The following is a 19,554-nucleotide window of genomic DNA, read 5'->3' on the forward strand; positions in this document are numbered from 1 at the left end:
TTGATAGAATTTGAGTATTTCACACCAATCACCTACAAGAGTATTACTCTTTATAATTTGCTTCTTTCGGCTATAGCCTCTGTAGTTCTTCACGTACGTCGTTATATCGTTCCACCCTTATGTCCATCTTTTTCTTGGTCGAGTTATGTGCCTTGTGAGAATATAGCAAACTAGATAGATGCAAGTCTTTCAAGTTTAGTACACGACTTAACCCTTCTTCTAACTCAACTAAGGTTTATATATATATATATATGCTTTTGGCTATCGCATCTCCGGCACACAGATATCCAATTCCGCTGGAGAAATTTAGGCGGAAGGGCAAAGTGGACATCCAAATTGCACCGACAGCCAAATCGCTTTCAGCAGGCATAGTAAAAGAGAGCAGCGAGCGTCTCTTGCTTGACGTACGCTGACTGATATGGGAGCACGCTGCAGTGACACACACAGAAGCTTATACTGCGCGCCGTGGTGAATACGAGGTGGCGGCGTCAGCGGAGGGAGGCGCCATTCGGCGGGGCGGAGCCAAATCAAATTACAAGAATGTCCTGTCCTTTCCCACCGCGCATTCAAAGATTCTCCTGCCCTCTTCCGAGGTGCATCACACGGACTTCGACTGTGGTGGCACAAACAAAATGGACTAATTTCCTTAAAATCTTATTATTATTATTATTATTATTATTATTTTCATATTTTCCTACCAGCGTTTCCTTCCGCGTCTAATTTTGAATATAGCTTCATTTGATAATCAATCATCTATTTTTATTTATTTTTTTCTTATAGATCAAGTTCATAAGGTGAACAAGTCTATCGAATTAGATCGATCGTCGATTACAGTATTTTTCTTCTACGTTATATTATTTTAAATATTTGATATTGTTGAAAACTCTTGTAACTCAATACAAAAATACATAAGCAAGATCAATAGGTATTTTTTTAATATATTTTTTTTCACGATAGAGTGTTCTTGAAAATATGTCAAAAACATTATTTAAAAAGTATCAAAACTTACATAAAAGATAAATTATTTAACTATTTATATTTTTAAATAGATAATCATTACCAATCTTAATCCCTTGACAACAATAACTCAAAGTCAGTGATAGGATCCGGCAATCAATCACCATAAACCAAGACAAACAATGGCAAAGAGAAAAGAAATTGATAGAAGGAATCAACCACAATCCACTTGTAATTAAGCTCTCTCCATGATCATAGAAAACAGGGAAAAATCCAATGCTTGTGATTAATCCTACTAATGAAGAGCCTTGGATGAGAATAAGAGAACAACCTCTCTCAGTCTTCTCTTTTCACCATGAGCTGATGATTCTTTTCCATCATTCATGTGCATCAAACATGGTATGTGTTGCAGGATTCATGGTTTTGTTGTCACAAACCTAATAAACACTAAATAGCTTAGTTATCAATGTTGTCTCTTTAGATCTGTGAGCTAAATAATATGCAGTAATGTTTATGCATTTGTGTATCAGTTGGAACATATTGAAGTTAAACATGATCCAAAATTCATGTAACTTTTGATATCATGTATGCTGGAAAACTACAAAATTTCTACCTAAATTTGCTTACAGTAGTTGCCTTTCTCTTATATGTCTGAGATCACTGGCATTAATTGCCTTTGGTTGGGAGTAAATGCAAGAACCTAATCTATAAAGTAAAATGTAGTTCCTATTTGAAGCACTTCAAAATCTCTTTTTAATGAATATTTAGATGAATTGCTGCAAAAAACTATAAATGAAAGTCTCACTTCACACTGTTCCTGTTTTTCTGATCTTTATGGATCAGTCCTCGATAGTACTAGAACCCTAAGTTAGATCATGAACATTTTGAGACATAGGTAAGTGCTAAGATCAATTATTGAAGTAAAGAACATTGTTATTTATGATTTATCTTAGATGCACAAATTATGTTCTGAATGTAGTGAACAAATTAGACTTTACATGTTTGAAGCATTACTTAGGACCTATTGTGGCATATATATCATCAGAAGGCATATATATATATATATATTATTCCACAAATTGAACAATCAAGAAAAGCTATAACTGGATTAGCTACTCTGAGAAAGGAAGGATAGTCTATAATGATTGCATGAGTTTAATAAAATTAAGTACCAATCTTTGTGGACAATGTCTTCTTTCTATGGTCACTTGAAGCATTCTCTTCCCAGAACTAATGAAGTAACTTTCCAAGATACAAACATACACATTGAAAGGTTCTGTTAAGAACACTTTGTTTCAACAGTTCAGGAACTCATGAAATGGAGAAGAGATAAGGTAAGAAAATAAATGATAATGTAGTTCATGAAGTGGTAGAAGATTGTCTTACTAAAGAATTGCATTATGTATATATATGAGTGATTGTGTTCTCATTCCAAGCTTCATTTAATGGAAAATCTATTACATTATAATTTGATTTAGTTTACATGTAAATTGCAGATTCAAATACTAGAATTACAGTACAATTTATTGAAATGGATATTCGTCGAAAATGAGAGATCAATAAGCTTCCTAGCATTTTGACTCCAGACAAAGAAAAAGAATCAGAAAGAATTACAAGCTTCTTTGTTGTAAGGTGACAGGGTAATAGTTAGCAGTTCTTCTTCTGATTGCATTTTATTTGCAGATGAAACTTTTAGTTTAATTTCCTTCCAAAAATCTGAGGAATTATTTTTCCCATATAATGGTAGAGATAGCAATTATTTTGTGACCAAGGGAAGACCACTTTGTAAGATAATTGTAGACATAATCTTGAACTGTTCTAGCAAATGACACAAATCAAGATCACTGCTGTAAGAATAGGGTAATAGAGGAAGGAAATTAGATAGGTGACCTAAGCAACACATAAATTAGACAATGGTTTGTCTCCATCTTTGGATCACCATAATTCTTTCATTTTCTAGATTCTCACAAGTTTATAGTCACATAAATTAGATAGGCATGCTAGTATTATGGTTTCAGAAACATTTTATGCAATTATACCTCAAGTCCTAGCACAAATTCCAGTCTTCCAACATGACAAACTACAGATTGGTTTATCTCCTCTTAGCCTTTTTTCGACAGTAATCTTGCGGTAATAGAATATTAGTGTCTAATATAAATGATCTCACAGCTTATCATGAAGTATCTCATATTTAGATGCTGCTTCTGATTTCAATTATTGGTCATACTTTGATTTGGTTGTGAGTTAAGGTATCACAGTGTTCTTAGGGAAGGAAGCTGATAGAGCATAGTCCAGAATTCTCATAGTTTGCAGTGATAAAATAGCAAGATGAGTCCACCATTATTCTTTTCTGGACGATAAAACCTCAGAAACTTTTAGACATAGGAAGGTTTCACGAAGACAAAAGAGAAAGAGGAAACAAAAATGTAGAATAGCACACAGTAGATTATGACAATTCCAATAGAAGTATCTGCAGATTTTAGATAATTATGAAGCACAAACCATTCACTTTCTTCCAAGTCATAATCAAACTATCATGAACTATTTAAATGCAGAAACTTACTCTATATGACTAAGTACAAATTAGAATTGCATGTCTACCAACTTTCTTGAAATCATCAAAGCATTACAAATCATCGCATCACCATCGTGCTTTGATCCGTCGAGTGCGTGAGGACATGACCTCAACACCATCTGCAGCTCTCACAAACCCTAAGTTCTTCCCATAGCATGAGAAACAGGGAAACCGAAGAATCCCTGTAGTCGTTTTTGTGTTTCGTGAAGTCTTGGGTTTTACAGCTTAGCTTTTGATCATCAGATGGGGAAAAGAGAAAGGTCGATCTGTGAATGACCCAACCGAGCAAATGCTTTTGCTTTGACATAGCGAGAATCTACGTACATCCATTTGCAGTGAGGTCTTCTCAGTCAAAATGGAAATAGTGAGCACAACTTTTCCTGTGTTGGTAAGAATTGAAATGTGACACTCCCCATAAATGGGGGCTCTCACCGCAGTCCCGTATCAACTTTTTGCTCCACTCGCCTCTCACGTACATTCTTTCCTTTCTTTTCGCAATGATGCACGTCCTACTGATAACACTACCACTTGATGTTTCTACTGCACATTCATATTAGGGAAAACCTACACCTTATGAAGCTGTAATATTTATCGGCAAGTCGTTCATATGTTCAATCGGCAAACAGGAAAGAGATCACACAGACTGGATGACAGTGATAACCTAATAGAAAACACCATACCGATCAAAGCAAGGAGGAGGATCTAAGGCATATCTGGTGTGGCAACACAAGCATTAATGGCATGCTCGGCAATCGCAGGTCGGACGTCAGGCTGCGGCCGGGGGTGGTGGGGGGTGATGCTGATCGTGTTGTTGTTGTTGTTGTTGTTGTTGCTGTTGTTGTTGTTGTTGGAGTTGTTGTTGTTTCTTGCGCTTCTTCTTCTCGTAGCTGATGCCGCGTGCCTTTGATTGGACCTCGCGGACCTCGCGGAGGTAGAGACGGATGGCGCGGGCACCGAACGGGTTGGACTCAGGCTTGCCTCCGTTCTCCTCGTAGGCGGCACGAAGGCGGCCGATGAGGGCGTCGAGGCTGCCCCAGGCTTGACGGAGAGGGCAGGGACACGGCGCGGGGGGGTTGGAGTTGCCAAAGAAGGGGCACAAGTGGGTGTGGATTTTGGTCTTGCCGAACTGGTCCAGGTAGCGAAGGAACTCCAGCACATGGGAACTGCTGCACTGAGAGAGCGAGAGCGGCGGGCGGTGGTTCCTGAGGTACTGCCCGAACGTGTTCCAGTCGCGTCGCTTTTGTGACTCGTAGCGGCTTAAGGAAGGAGCGATGGAGGAGGAGGAGGAGGAGGAGGCAGCTGCACCGGTACTGGTGGCAGCCATTGAGGTGGCACCGCTGGTGTTGGGGTGGGGGCTATCGGCGTTGGGTATCAAGTTCATGGGGGCAGCTTCTTCTTCTTTCTTCTTCTTCTTCTTCTTCTTCTTCTTCTTCTTCTTCTTCTTCTTCTTCTTCTCCAGTGATCCTCCCCAGTCCAATTACACTCGGCTTCGTCTGCACACAAGATTTCAAGAACAGGATTCACACATAGCTTACAAGAACCGAATCGATGATGGTGATGACGACCATAATTCGATGATCTACTTGACCGATCAGTTCTCCTCCTGAGAATCGACACGATCTAGCCAATTCGATCTCCCCAAAGCAGCAGCACATCAAGAACGCTTTCAACATGGAATTTACCTACACGATCCAAGGGTGAGGAAGGACTAGGAAACTTGGAGCGCCATGATCCTGAGGCACCTGAACAGGCAACAAGCGAGAGAGAGAGAGAGAGAGGAAGGGGAGATGAGAGGTTGAGTGATGTGGAAGCTTACTGTTTCCCAGGGGAGCTTTCTTCCAGTTGGATGATGTCTTGTTGTGAGGGGAAAAAGATTCCCACATCGTACGCGCTTCTGTAGGCAGAGGAAGCTGAGCAGGGACGACTATGGAAATGTTGCTCTTTGTGGGACCCCAGAGAGCTCTTTGCCATCAGAACGCAGAGAAACAAGTTAGGGTTTTTGTGTGAATGGAGACAAAAGGTTGACAGTGATGTGATGGGATAAAAGCAACCATGCATGGTGGAATTCACAGTAGCAATGGCAATGAACACAAACTCCACCAGTAAAGATTATGGCATTCTTAGATATCCCTCACTCCTCTCTCTCTCTCTCTCTCTCTCTCTCTCTCAAGATATTTCTCTCTGACTTCTCATTCATATCTCTCTTTGGCGTCAATAACCTCAGTGCTCTTCAACCTGTAATTCACATTTTATGACGACATGTTGTTTGTACGCACACCATCAAAATTTATATTGCAACCAAGAAGCTTTATTATGTTGACTGGTTGACTGACGGTGTCAACAGAGCAGGATGAGTGCAAAAGACACCGACTCATACAGCCACTCCAAATAATCGAGACTTTAACTTGTACACTGTTTGTTGGGGAAATTGGGTGACATCTTCATCAATTCGATACTGTTTGGATCCACATATCATCGAGGTATCTTTCAAACTTTTCGCGATCTAAGGTGGAAGCACTCAAGTGTTCTGATGGTCATTTGCAAGTGTAGATTTTTTGATCCGATTCTTTCGATGTTTAAATTCGTCTGACAAATAATAAAAAATATTTTATCTTAATTATTATGTTAAAAATAATATTTTTCGAATAAAATGAAAGAATAGCCAATGAAATATTTCATGAACGAACAGTTAGATGTAGGAAAAGAAAAGAGACAACCTAAATCGTTTCTTTAAACTTACAAAGAAGGCAAGTTTTATCTTCCCAATGCTGACTGAGCTATCACATTTCGGATGATAATTGACTATTAGTATTTTTCTTATTATTGTTCATATATTTATGTAATTAAAATTTATTATGTATATTACTGATTTTTTAATATATTTATAAAAAAAAGTTACTCGTCAAATGGTATAAATAATATAGCAGCAAATTTTCAATGTTGTATTTCCTATATTATCTTTAAAGAGATTGGAAATCTATAAGTTTTTTTTTTATTTTTCAAAATTTTCTATATAATAATGATGTTAGTGAGTGGCAAATTTGTCTCATTTTTTAACACATTTACATGCCAAAAATTGGTCTCTTTTTCTGTGTAGATTTCACAACCTAAAACCCTTTTGTACTCTCTCTCTCTATATATATATATATATATATATGTGTGTGCGCGCGCGCGGGCCGCGCGCGCGTGTGAGTAAAAAGCTATAAAAAAGAGAGAGTCAGTTTTCATGATTAAAGATGACTTTATGCTTCATGTTTTTTTTTCACATTTAACAATCTCTTTCCAAATCATCCCTACAATGGATCTGAGTAATGTTATAGGTACAAGATTGCCTTTTTGTTTAGTATAACAACATTATCAATATTGCTACATCCAATCATGAATTTGAGAAAAAAAGAAGCTTCCAAATAAATAAACAGGAAACAAATGATTGCAAAACAAATAATATCAAACATCTATTTGATATTCAAACAAGTAAGAATCAAAATCGGTAAATATGATTCTCATGCTAAGGATGAAAACTCTCTCTCTCTCTCTCTCTCTCTCTCTCAAATAGCTATATAGTTTTACTCTAAGCAATTAAAGATTGAAACTATGCAGTCAAAGAATCCTTCTACTTTTGTGCATTTCTTCAAGCGAAGAATGCAAAGTCTTCATCATAATAAAAAAAGACCTGCAATTTTAGAAGATAACTTTCGGTATTTGTTGGATAATTATCTTTTTTATGTCGAATTACATGAAGCATATTAATAATTTTTTGCCCACTAATGGTTATGAAAAGTGTCTTAAAGTTTGATTTATAATTTTCTTTAGGTAAAAGTTTCTCCAATATTCCTTTCTCGAATGAGTTATTTAATAGTATTAGTACATATTACTATAGCAATCAAAACTTGAGAGGACTAGAGAACGTGTTCCGTCATTATTAAACCCTATTCTCAACATGAGCATCATGACATTCCTTTTCTTCGATTGACAATAACACTTCTCCCAACTCACGGTCCGATAGGAGGTCTCAGAGGTAACTAAAATCGATCGATGTAGCATCAAACGATCAATAAAACACATTGATTTAATCAAAGCAAAAAAGAAAATAGTGCACGTTAATCATCATGTGTTACTATTGATGAGATAATGCGGGACATTTTTTAGCTAGTTAGTCTTACGATATTTGTTACGGTTTTACGGTATGTTAGACCCGCTTATCAAAGATTAAAGATCAACATCTCATTTCTCGTATTTAAAATATTGGTTTGGTAATGATCTATTAGGCTCACTTATTAAATTTCAGGGCTTGAAACTTCATTCGATAATTTTTACACCCACTTATCACAAGTTAAGGGTTCGAAATCCATTTACCAAGAGTTAACGATATACCTAAACAATGATCTAGCTTTGTTATATCGAACCTATTTACTAATGGTTGAGTGTTCAAAATATTATTCGATAAGTTTTATACCTAAAACATTGCTACGGTGATAATGTACGAGACTCGCTCGCTCACTCACTCACTTATGTTAAATATTATATGATAATTTTTTTTTTTGTTGAGCTCAGCATAACCTCCACATCGATTCATACTAAATTTAATCTAAAATATTTGTCTAATGATGATGTATTAGATCCATTTGCGAAAGTCACCGTGTTTTAAATCTTCGATAATTTTAGCATATAGAATTTTTTATTAAATATAAAATATATATTAACTAAGTTGAAGCATTACAAAGGCCGCTCCTAACATCTAATATCAGAGTGGAACAAAAAATTCAAATGAAAAAGCTACTCTCATATGTAAAAAATGATGATATCGTCATGTCTCTAAAGAATGTTTAACCATCCGATTTGTCTCTCTATACACATGAGAGAGGTTATATACATCAAAAACATTCAAATGGTCCAAATAATGTGCACAACATTTCTAACAGCCTAAACATGCAAAATCTGAACAAAAATTAGGAAAATTAGAATCCATATGCACCATCCGAAAGCCATCTGATACCATAGTAATCTGCACAGCCATATCACCTCTCAGTGGGCTTTGATTGTGTGATATAATGAATCCCATTTGAATGCAAGTCTGATAGCTACACCTTTTCATGTATCACTCCAAATAAGATGGGCAACCTCTAAAACATGCATCGTTTTAGTCCCCACACGCACGATTTGGCCAACTCGCTCCGAAATCATCATCGGTCCGAGGAAAGTGACGACGCTGTAGTATGCATTATAGATTCCCCTATCAGCCACACACATTGCACAGTCCTCTCCATCACCGCTTGTGTTTGCACGCTTAAAAGGCTAGAGAGAGAGAGAGAGAGTTCATAGTATTACTGAGACTGCATGACAGATCACCGAGACCTGACAAGCGACTAAAGATATAAATAGGTTTGGTTTGAGGTCAACATCACTCCAAATTCTACTAGCAGTATTGGTGTGTGGAAGGATGGATAAGGACGGACTCCCAGTTTTGAGAGTTGATGTGATACGACTTGTTGATTCCATGTCGTGGAGATGATGGATCAGAATTCGAGGCGAGGCAATCAACGAGAAGCACCGGTGTCTCTCTAGAGACTGTGAGGACTTTAAGCCTACTGGCACCTATTCTCGATACCGACCATGAAGCTTCTCCCCCAATTCAGTGGTTGAAGCATCCTTTGAAGAACATTATCGCTTTGATGTAATTGTGTAAGATTCCAGGCAACTTCATGTTGTGCTCAACTGCAACATTTTACATCGCATTTGTGTCCTATTTAAAACACTATTTGGATACAGATAGGAGTTTGACGTATGGACGCCAAAACAGATGATGGCATGGATATTAGGATTAACATGCCACCTCGACGGTCGAAACCACCACCCTAAGGTGATCATACCATATCGTCCATCACTAGTCATTCTAATCGGCTCAACCATTCTAACCACAAAGAATTCTAAGAAGTCGGTCATCTTCTATCATATCCCTTTGAGATTTTATAAACTTAAGCATTAAAGAGATCAAGTCGAACTTTTGCATCTCAACTCTCTGTTGCGAGATCAATTCCAATTTGACTCTACAACATCTCAAGTTGGGTCAACCAACCTATTCGAATGAGTAGGTCAAGTTATTTTCAACATATTTTGTACATTTACTGTGATTTAGTTTCTTCCGGAATCAATACTTGAGCTGACTTTGGTATTCCTTGTAGAGTGATAGAGGCAAGCACAAGATGTATAGTAGTCAAGGTTGACATATGGGCTAGAGGAAGAAGAGGCCATGGGCTGGTCATCATCAAGAAGAGACACCCACTGTGTTGTTGGATGCTCACTCTCAGACGAGCAAGAAATTTTGCATGCCTCATGCAACAATAGTCCACCAAGAATATATGTTAATTGAAGGAACAACCACCAAACATCTCATCAGATTTTTACTCCCATTGCTGTGCATGCTTCCAGATGATGCAACTCTCAGAAGTTTTGAGTTCTAACAGAGGCTCATCAGACACGAACAGAGATTGCGCAACAAAGCATAAGATGAAAGCAATCGGTTCTCATGTGGCCTTTGCAGGATACTTGATAGCGTTCTTGACTATCTTCTTGGTTGCTGCATCTCCGAGGTCGATGCCGCAGATATCAGACAGTCTTATCAGGTACAACAACACATCTGATAGCTCCTCTCCCAGATGCTCCTTCTCGGACTCCTCCCAATTCGGCAGGCTCTTCGCCACTTCTCCCCTCCACATAAAGATCTCTGCCAGCTCCCCCACTTCACCAACCTGTTCAAGAGAGAGAGAGAGAGAGAGAGATGAGTTCAGTCACTTCATTCAGACTATGTTCAAGACATCAAGAGGATGCAGAAGAGCATACTGAATGTTTGTAAGATGAGTTGTTCAACATTTGGCTTCTGTGAATCGGATAGTGGCTAGATTTAGTAGCTCATAAGAGAATGTGGTCTTGTCATTATGACTAAACCGCAAACCTAATGCTCATACTTGAGAGAAGTGTAGTGTTATAGAGGTGCAGCAGCTTGACCAAGGAAGAAATATGATGTTAGTCTCACAATGGAAGACAAACTTCCACCTCACTCATTCATTATAAGAATGCTTTTCTTGTTGTTGCTGCTAACAGAGGCCTTGACAGAGTCAACATCATAATGAGAACCACATGCACTTGGCACAGTGTCACCCTTGCACCATTTTAAGGATGCCAACTAAAGAGTGCACAGGGTTAGTCTGGAATTGGGGTTTGTTGCCTTACTCTTAGTGTGCCCCCCACTTGGAGTGCCCAACATCAAAAGGTTCCTTGTGCCAAAATGGTGGAGAATTTGACTACTTTTGTGCATGATGGATCAGCATAAGATAAGCCAACTATTTTGTGTTATTGATTGTTCACATGGAAGCATGCTGAAGACATCATACGAGGAAATAAAAGCCTTGTTTGAACCATACATTTGATATCCTATGAATTCATAGGGGCATAATCAAAACTAGACATGAGCAGCTCTCATCAGAAAAGAGAGAACAATCAACACTTGGGATGAGCATAACTTTGTTTGTTGTCCACAATTAGATTACATGGATTTGCAGAGTCCAGAAAATTCTTTGGTTTTATCATGGATCTTCCAATCACAACATAAGAAGTAGCAAAGATATTTGTTTTCATACAAGTTCTAATGCATGATCCATGAGAAGAAGAACAAAGTCAGTACAGCCAGGGGAAGTAATACAATTTCCTATGTTGATTGAATCATCCTATCATGCTGAAGAAAAGCCATGACAACCCTGTATTATTCTGGTTTACTGTGAGCTTATTTGGACCATCAATTGCTTCGCATTATAATCAGAAATAACTGCAGAGTTATGCAAATGAACACAGACATACATGCAAGTATTGATGAGCAAGCAAGAGGGACAAAGCAATACCATGGCAAGCAGAAGATTCCTCGGGCTGTGGTACTGCTCCCAGTCCCTTTCCTTGGCAAACTCCTCGAGCCTATTGGAGAGCTCCTTGAGACTCACATCAGGTGCCTTCGCCTCTTCCTTCTCCATTGCTTCCCCCTTCGCTCTCTCCTTCCTTGTATTCCTTACTCCTCTTTGCACAAACAAGGACTTGATGCTCTCACAAAGTGGCAAAGGAATTTGCCATGAACAAGCATATAAATATATCAAAAGTACTCGTTCATGCACCGAAAGAGGGAGCATGCGATTGGTGGACGGGGAAGTGTAAGAGGACAAGGTCGCATGACAAATGCCTGAGAATCCACCACTACCTCCCCCACCCCCACCATGCACAATGGCTAACTCTCATTCCCCAGATTTGATATGGGAGTATCCAAGTGACTGCATGTGGTTTGCTTCTCAAGGATATGGGTTACATCATGAGGGACATAAATCAAACAGATGGTGGGCGAATCAAGAAGGTACACGGCTCGGTTGCACCCATTTCATCCGACTCGTCCTCAACAAGCCACTGTAGTTTTTGCAGGAGAGTAGGAATTTGGGCTCCTTTTCCAACGAGTGTCACGTTTTACGCATGCGACGATGATGATCAATGTCTCCTCCTCGCATCGACCAAATGCATCTACAGCCATCGCAACTGTTCTTGAAGACAGAGAGCAAAGGATGTGCTGAGACCAGTATTTGCATCACCAAGTCTCCTTCAACAAAGTATGACTGCTGCAATCTGCAGAGAGCCATTAGAGAAGACATGAGTCAACTCCGGAAGGCCGGACACGGCTCGAGGAGCTGCAATGGCCCCCTCGTCATTCTTCCAGCAAATACAAGCTCTCTCTCTCTCTCTCTCTCTCTCTCTCTATATATATATATATATATATATATATATATATATATATAATTAATTAACTAATTAATTAATTAATTAATTTTAGTATAAAGACGTTTTGAATATTAGAAAAGAAAAAACTGGTTGGGGATATTAAGAAAATTGAAAGAAGTATATAAGTAAAAGATCTTAAATTCGAAAACATCGGATGCCCAAATGTACTCAAACCCCTAATGGCCGTTCACGTTAAGCTTCTGGCCGCCGATCTCCTCTCCCTCGCCGTCCACCACGCCTCCCGCCCTCCCTCTTTCACCCGGAAGGGTAAGCCCGTATCGCGAGCCGAAGCCGTGGGTGTGGTGGTGAGCCGCGAGCGCAAGGACAAGTACCTCTCCTTCCTGGTGGACGACGGCAGCGGGTGCATCCCCTGCATCCTCTGGCTCAACCACCAGTCCGACCGCGAGCGCGACCTCGGCGTGGCCGCTGAGATGGCTCGCGAGGAGGCCGCAGCCGTGCAGCTGGGGAAACTGGTCCGGGTCAGGGGGAGGATCACGGCGTACAGGGGGGTGGTGCAGATAACCGTCGGGGATGTGGTGGTGGAGCGGGATCCCAATTCGGAGGTGCTGCACTGGTTGGATTGCGTTAGGTTGGCCAAATGCTGCTACGATCCGCCTCCTTGAGCTCTTGCGGGATGCAGTACACTACGGCTCCGACACACACCAAGCATACGGGAAAAGAAGAAGAGTATGATCCTGATCTCCTTTTGCAGGTAAGTTAGGTTATCTCTTCTTAATTGAATGGTCTCTTTAAAATCCGTATGGTTGTTCTTCTATTCAAGATCCTATATGTTTCAACCATGTTCTTTGGGTGAAAACCTGAACTGTGTTACTGCAATTCGAACCTTACATTGGGTGCCAGGGGGTGTGCATAAGCCATTCCAAGGGCTGCCTGCCGGATGATTTATCTAATAGCTTGTAAGACCTCTCTTATGGGCAGAGTTGGTCGGTTGCTTATCACTTTGCCATTGAAAAGAGATCCAATTCCATATCTTCTTTTATGTAGTTAGGGGTAGATGAGAGGTCTCCTTGGTGAACATGAGCTAAATTTGGATTGATAGAAATAAGGAAAGTCAAGGTGGATAGGTCTAGATTGTTCCCGAATAGGAGTCGTAGAGCTTTCCTGATATTTCCAAGTAGCTTATTTCCAAGTATGAACAGAACAGAGACATCAATACCTGATAGATCCCTCGATGTGGCTTCACTGTGCTTTCCCCCAGCTGCCGATGCCTATTAAGCAGCTTAAGCTCCGCCCGGCCCTAGCGACAGGGATGGTAGCGCACCCAAGTTGGTCAACCATGTTTTAACGTTGGTCAGCCTTAAATGGGCTGTTTTACAGCTTTCCAACAACAATGTTGATGATCCAATGGCTAAGGTGGAGCAATAGGGACTTGTGGCATTTAGTGATCTTCAAATTCCCACTTCTGTTTGTAATCTCTCCTTAACATAATTATAAAGAATCTCCATTTGTGAATGCTGTAGATCTTCAATCAGCATCGACAAGAATGATATAGGAGGCAAATGATTCTCCTTGATTGGTTTCAATTTTGACACACATGTATCATTTACATCTGATTGAAGTTTCAACACGTGAGGCACTATATTGATATTCTGCATAACGTTGGGAGTTAAAAATAGCTTATTGTCACATGGTAAAGAAACCAGCTTTTTATGTTGACGATCTTAGACTTGCTTCTTTTGGTTTTAGGTAGCAGAGTGATGTTTTAGGTTGTTCTTTGTCCAATCAACATCGACAAGAATGGTATAGGAGGCAAATGGTTCTCCTTGATTGGTTTCAACTTTGACACACGTGTATCATTTACATCTGATTGAAATTTCAACATGTGAGGTATCATCTTGATAGTCTGCATAAAGTTGGGAGTTAAAAATAGCTTATAGTCACATAAAAAAGAAACCACCTTTTTATGTTGATGATCTTAGACTTGCTTCTTTTGGTTTTAGGTTGCAGAATGATAGTTTTGGTTGTTCTTTTTCCAGGCAGACACAGAGAGCTCCTTGTCAACTTTAATCTTACACCTATCACACTACGGCTGTCAAATAAATATATAGGTGACAAAAGGAAAGATTACAAAGCTCACTAATTACATCAAAGAGTTTGCTAATGGAAGCACAAATGACAAGCTCGAGAATGCCTATTGAATATTCAAGTTTTATTTGGTCAAGAGACCACAGTAACCAAACTAATTATTGGGACCAGCAGTTATTTTTTGCAGGGATTGAGTCGTCATTAATATAATTTATCATATGTATTGATATTTGATACAATGCTTTTATGGTAGCTATTAAGTCAAGTCATTGCACGGTCTTTGACCAGTTCCATCTGAGAATTGTGGGTGAATTTTGTTCGATGATATGCCTCTGGAATATGGTTGTAAGTGTTCCAAAACATCTTTCAATGAATGCCATCAAATTTAGATGCTGTTTGATGTTGTGATCATCATCATTTGACACATGCACTTTGACTCAAAAACTTTTCTACTTGATTCAAACATCGGAAATTTTATTATCAACATGTTGTAATTAGTGAAACCATTGAGTTCCTAGATATTGAGAGTTGAGACATTATTCTCCACAAGATGGTAAAAGCTAAATTAGGCACAAGTTAACTTGAGATTTATGCAATGATGAAAATAATATTGATGACCAGTCCCTATATAGAAGCTTCTTTTTCTGTCAAGTGCTTCTGGAAAATATATTGTGCATGTTATGTAATTTATTAATTTATGACCGCATGAATCTGTAATTTTTGCCTGAAATTGCAGATGTTAGCAAATACTTTCACGGAGGACCGGAAGCTTAGAATGGCTAGCAACACTACACTAACTGTGACACCAAATTTGCTGATAAACCCCGAATTCCTTGTCAGATCGCAAGCTGATAAACCTCTGGTTTGCATTCAGATATCTGGTTCTTGTGAAAAATGAATGCTGAATCATCATGTCATATTGGCGAAGAAGAATATAACGGACAAAGGTGTGATCATCTCTCTGTGAAAGATTCAACTACATTGCAATGGGCATTTTTCACTTGAGTTTTTTCTGTGCCATTTTGACCAAAATTTCTAGTTGTAGTATGGTTTTGTGTGAAATGTCTTTGATACATCATTTGTTTCTCTACTCACTTGTCTAATGATTGGTATCGATTCTATGATCAGTTGGCAGATGGAAACGGGTGGATTTGATGATTGAATTGGAAATTTTGTCTAAACATAAACTAATTCTAGCAATAATCAAATAAAATTATATGAAAATGTCAATTGGTTCAGTTGATAAGCTCTTCATTTGGGGTTTTTCTTTTGGGGTCAGAATGCAGTACGTGTCCGTTGGTTTGGCAGCATACGTCATTTCCCTATTGTTTTCTTTGAGCCTTACCTCATCATCGAAGAGCCACTCTTCGATCTGGCCGTTCCCCCAACTGTCAAACCACCGCCATCGTCGACTCCAACCGCCTCTCTGCAACCCTATTTAAAGACCTCAACTCCTTTCTGTCTCTCGCCACCGCTTTTGTGATCTTGTCTCGCTACAGACAAGAAGCTTGAAGCATCTCCAGGTTCTCTCTGTTAATCGATAACCCTGGCTTTCTTTGCTTTCTATCTCGATTTCTTGTGGGGTTTAACTCCGAATCAAGCCATTTCTGTTTCACGGGCCTTGTGTTTCTTTCTCAATCTGTGATTCGTCCGTGCTACTTTCATGGCAACCTCCGATTCTTTTTTTCCTTTTCTTTGGTATAATCTGACTCCGGTTTAGGGTTTGGTAGAGACTGAAGGAAGCGGCATGGATCCCAGACTCGTGGACGTCTCCAAGAGCTTGATGGGCCCCATCGGCGATGAGAGGGAATGTGGCGCTTGCCACGATCGGTTCGCTTCTTGGAGTTTGCTACGGCGACTCGTCGAGTGCCAAGAGGACAGCAAGCGCCTCCAGGATCATATATCTCAACTCACAAGATCGCGCCAGGAAGATCGCAAGGTTTCTGCTCTATCTCTCTCTCTCTCTCTCTCTCTCTCTCTTCTGTGTGTGTGTGTGTGTGGCTTTTCTTGATTTTCTTCTCATTGTATCCCATATCGGGTAGGATGATGCAAGTAAACTTCAGAAGGAGAAAGAGGAGTGCGATAAGGGGTTTGGCGAATGCACAGCTGAGAAGGGATTGATAGCCTGGTGGTACGAGAGGCTGCATGGGGAGAATTCGGCCCTTCTTCAGAAGGTACCAGACAGTTCTTGGATAACTATTTGGTATTTTCCAAGATGATAAGCTGCTATGCTGTTGGTACATCATCAATGCAAAGAAAACCTCAAAACAGAGAAATCATTTGAAGAGGCCACTCTTCTTTGGCTTCCTTCGTGAGGATAGCATACATAGGATTTCTGATTTCAGGATTGCTTTCAATCAATCAGGGTTTCTTCTGGCAAAATTTACAGCACTTATTTTGTGAAATTTAAAGAATTTACAAATGATGGAGTCTTTTGATCGACAAAAGTTTGTTAAGATTGAAGCCATTATATGTTTAGCTGAAGATCGAATAATGACTCTGTTGTATACTCAAAAGTTTTTCTGCCATCAAGATTTCTCTGTGTTTCCACAGTTCAGAGCATTTCAACCTTGACGAATAGGATCATCATGGATGAATCCTAAAGAACATATGTAACCTAGTAATTTTCTTTGAAACATTGTCATTTTGTACCGACCGCATGTGCTATGCTGTTAATTTGTCGGCACAAGGATTCCTCTCATGTTGTTCTATTTTGATCATCTAGGTGAATACTTTGGAGGCTGAGATCGATTCCTTGAAGCACGACAATGAAAACCTGGCAAGAAGTCTAGAAGCTGACAAGGAGGTAATAAGTATAACCTCCTTTTGTACATGAGAGCATTTCTTGCATACAAAAATGAGGAGCTAACCGAAGGATAGTACTGTTTGCGCAGAAGAATCAATCGGATAAAGACTCCAAATAGAGCAGTCTTCTGGTAAGAGGTTTTAGTATAACACGTTCACAGCTTCTATTGGCATGCCTTGCGTATGTTGGCTTTCCACATTATACCGTGATAATTCGTCGGTAGGCTATTTCTCATAGTTTGTGCAATTTCCTTGCAATAATCATAATTTCTAATAGTAATAGTAGTTTCATTGCATCATTTCTCTGTACTTCTTCTATCATATAGTTTTCCAACCTGTGCAGGAGAAGTGAAATTGATGATGAACCAAGCACTCAATGACTGAAGCTACTGAAACCTCTTCTTCTTCTTCTTCTTCTTGTGTGTTTTTTGGTCAGCTAGTCTGCATTTTGGTTGCATTGCCATTGTTCAGGGCAGTATCAGAAAGTTGTCTCGAGTGAATGTTGAATTGTTCTTCAATTTGCCATAACAGCAACTGCCAAACTGAAATTGAAGTTTCAACATCCTCGTCTTCGCATTCATGCAACTCATTTCATTTATGTATGCTTGAATAGGCGCCTGTTGTATGCGTGGTACATCATCTCACGACAGTGAGAACTACAAGTAGGAAGAGGAATTAATGGTCCGACCCTAAGTTTTCGAAAACAATAGGAAGTAATTAAAAGAGCAATTGTGTGTATTCCCATGACAGAGATGGGAAGTGGTTGCAGTTCATCACCACCATTCTCCATCATCACCGCCTGAGCTGTCTGATGGGCTCGTGCCGTCGGCCCAGAGTTGCTGTGGCTCATGTTGCCTCGCTGTGCGATCCCCGGTTGTCGGCAGGATGGTCGGTGGTAGCCGATCGGTGCCTGACAAGAAATTCTCTTCGTAGTTCATGCCATCGGGGAGGTTCGTCCGGAAAGACCAGAGTTGGTGCTGCTGCTGATGTAGGCTCGCCGGTTGCACCAGATCAGGGGCGACAAAGGTGGAGAGATCCGCAGTTGACGTTGAGCTCGATGGTGGCCGACCCGTTAACAGATTTTCTTGCCCGTAGCTGCAGTTCGCCACCACGCCATCACCACCGCCTGAGATAGCCAGTAGGTGTGTCCCGTCGGTCCACAGCTGATGCTGCTGCCGTGATGGTTGCACCAGAGGAGCCTCGACATCTGAAAGACCCCAAGTTGTCGGCAGGATGGAGCTGAAGGGAGTCGGCGACGGGAACGTTGGCACAGGTGGAAGCGGCAACTCTTGCAGAGCTTCGAGCTGGGTTTGCAGGATGGAGAGCTCGGCCCGTAGGTTAACCACCTGCTCGAGCACCAATCCCAGACTTACACTATCAGCCAATAAAGAAGCGTCGGTCGTATAATTAAATAAGGAAACATGCAGAAGGAGCTTCTTGAGTTCCTATAAGAAGAAGACATGGATGATGATGGTTCAGGAATTGACGTTAACTAGATCCTAGTCTGACAACTATATGTCAGACATTATAAGAGTAGAATCTGAAAGGTGGCGGAAGGATATACTAAGGATCAAAGAACTGTAGACAGACGAAAGAGATGGTTTCTTTCTTCTCTTGGCTTTTTCTCTCACAAAGAGAGTGCATGGATGCGGTTGACCTGACAACCCTGCAGCACGGTGAGGGAAGGAGGAGGGTACGTAGAATTGTACCTGTTGTTGGAGGGCGAAGATATGGGCGACGCAACCATGGACGGGATCTCGGAGACGCGCCTGAGCCTCGTAGCAGAGAGTAGCGATGGCGTCGACCCGCTTGTCGATGGGGATTTGGAGCAGCAGCTTGGACACGTTACTGGCACCGAATAGCTTGTGCACCGCCGCGAATCGCGCCGCCCCTCTCTCGGCGTCAAAATAGGGAGCAAAGATGCATCCCTTGACGCACTTCCTCTTCATCGTCTTGCAAGCTGCGCATCGCCCTCCGCTACCACCCCCCAACTGGCTGCTGTAAGTATTGCTATCCATATCACCCTCGCCTCTTCTTCTTTACTTGGTTATATTTATTTCCAGAGTTCTCTCTCTCTCTCTCTCTCTCTCTCTCTCTCTCTCTCTCTCTCTCTCTTTACTTGGTGGTTATATATATTCGACTCTGTGTCGACTGTCCCGTTGAAGAGTTGGGAAAGAAACGGAGAGTTTTGGAGAAAACAAGAATCTGAAACCTACAAGGAGATGGATTAAAGTGGAGGAAAAGAAAAAGAGGAGAGGTATTATTTGGGAAAGAAAGTCCGTTTGGTAATAGGCAAAGTAATCATTATCAATTACACGGATTATTTTTTTTTTCTTTTTACTATATAAAACTTAAAAATATTT

The 19,554-nt window shown here is 40.3% G+C and overlaps 3 protein-coding genes across 9 annotated transcripts; 1 reads left to right on the forward strand and 2 right to left on the reverse strand.

Moving 5' to 3' along the window:
• Positions 1–3,993: 3,993 nt before the first annotated feature.
• Positions 3,994–5,348, reverse strand: LOC103983372 (protein G1-like4). Of its 2 annotated transcripts, none has more exons than XM_065106642.1 (2): positions 5,215–5,348; positions 3,994–5,025 (listed from the first exon to the last, which is right to left on the reverse strand). In XM_065106642.1, the coding sequence occupies exon 2, from the start codon at positions 4,911–4,913 to the stop codon at positions 4,299–4,301; it is 615 nt and encodes a 204-aa protein (XP_064962714.1). In that variant the 5' UTR covers positions 4,914–5,025; positions 5,215–5,348; the 3' UTR covers positions 3,994–4,298. The 2 variants fall into 2 exon arrangements, with proteins under 2 accessions (XP_064962714.1, XP_064962713.1); XM_065106641.1 differs by having other exon boundaries at positions 5,116–5,285.
• Positions 5,349–12,498: 7,150 nt separating this feature from the next.
• On the forward strand, positions 12,499–17,821 carry LOC135611185 (uncharacterized). 6 transcript variants are annotated; one of them, XR_010486455.1, is made up of 6 exons: positions 12,499–13,052; positions 15,123–15,333; positions 16,107–16,325; positions 16,429–16,560; positions 17,112–17,192; positions 17,281–17,757. XR_010486455.1 is itself a non-coding variant. In XM_065106644.1 (6 exons), exons 1-5 carry the CDS (start codon positions 15,285–15,287, stop codon positions 17,308–17,310), a joined length of 501 nt encoding a protein of 166 aa, XP_064962716.1. In that variant the 5' UTR covers positions 15,123–15,284; the 3' UTR covers positions 17,311–17,322; positions 17,535–17,821. The 6 variants fall into 6 exon arrangements, 4 of the variants coding, with proteins under 4 accessions (XP_064962716.1, XP_064962715.1, XP_064962718.1 ...); XR_010486454.1 differs by lacking the exon at positions 12,499–13,052 and having other exon boundaries at positions 16,117–16,325; positions 17,281–17,411; positions 17,535–17,821; XM_065106644.1 differs by lacking the exon at positions 12,499–13,052 and having other exon boundaries at positions 16,117–16,325; positions 17,281–17,322; positions 17,535–17,821.
• A 143-nt stretch (positions 17,822–17,964) lies between these two features.
• Positions 17,965–19,490, reverse strand: LOC135611182 (LOB domain-containing protein 30-like). Its single transcript, XM_065106639.1, has 2 exons — positions 18,901–19,490; positions 17,965–18,537 (listed from the first exon to the last, which is right to left on the reverse strand). Exons 1-2 carry the CDS (start codon positions 19,207–19,209, stop codon positions 17,965–17,967), a joined length of 882 nt encoding a protein of 293 aa, XP_064962711.1. The 5' UTR covers positions 19,210–19,490.
• Positions 19,491–19,554: the final 64 nt, after the last annotated feature.

Source organism: Musa acuminata, chromosome BXJ2-4 (assembly GCF_036884655.1).
Source record: "Musa acuminata AAA Group cultivar baxijiao chromosome BXJ2-4, Cavendish_Baxijiao_AAA, whole genome shotgun sequence".
Lineage (NCBI taxonomy): Eukaryota > Viridiplantae > Streptophyta > Magnoliopsida > Zingiberales > Musaceae > Musa > Musa acuminata.

Excerpts from the sequence above, each read along its gene's own strand:
- LOC135611185 (XM_065106643.1), top strand. The coding sequence starts at position 15,285 with ATGCTGAATCATCATGTCATATTGGCGAAGAAGAATATAACGGACAAA. Across the intron at positions 16,561-17,111 it reads ATTCGGCCCTTCTTCAGAAG|GTGAATACTTTGGAGGCTGA; the intron begins GTACCAGACAGT and ends TTGATCATCTAG. Across the intron at positions 17,193-17,280 it reads GTCTAGAAGCTGACAAGGAG|AAGAATCAATCGGATAAAGA; the intron begins GTAATAAGTATA and ends CTGTTTGCGCAG.
- LOC135611182 (XM_065106639.1), bottom strand. The coding sequence starts at position 19,209 with ATGGATAGCAATACTTACAGCAGCCAGTTGGGGGGTGGTAGCGGAGGG. Across the intron at positions 18,538-18,900 it reads TCTTCGCCCTCCAACAACAG|GTGGTTAACCTACGGGCCGA; the intron begins GTACAATTCTAC and ends GTGCTCGAGCAG.
- LOC103983372 (XM_065106642.1), bottom strand. The coding sequence starts at position 4,913 with ATGAACTTGATACCCAACGCCGATAGCCCCCACCCCAACACCAGCGGT.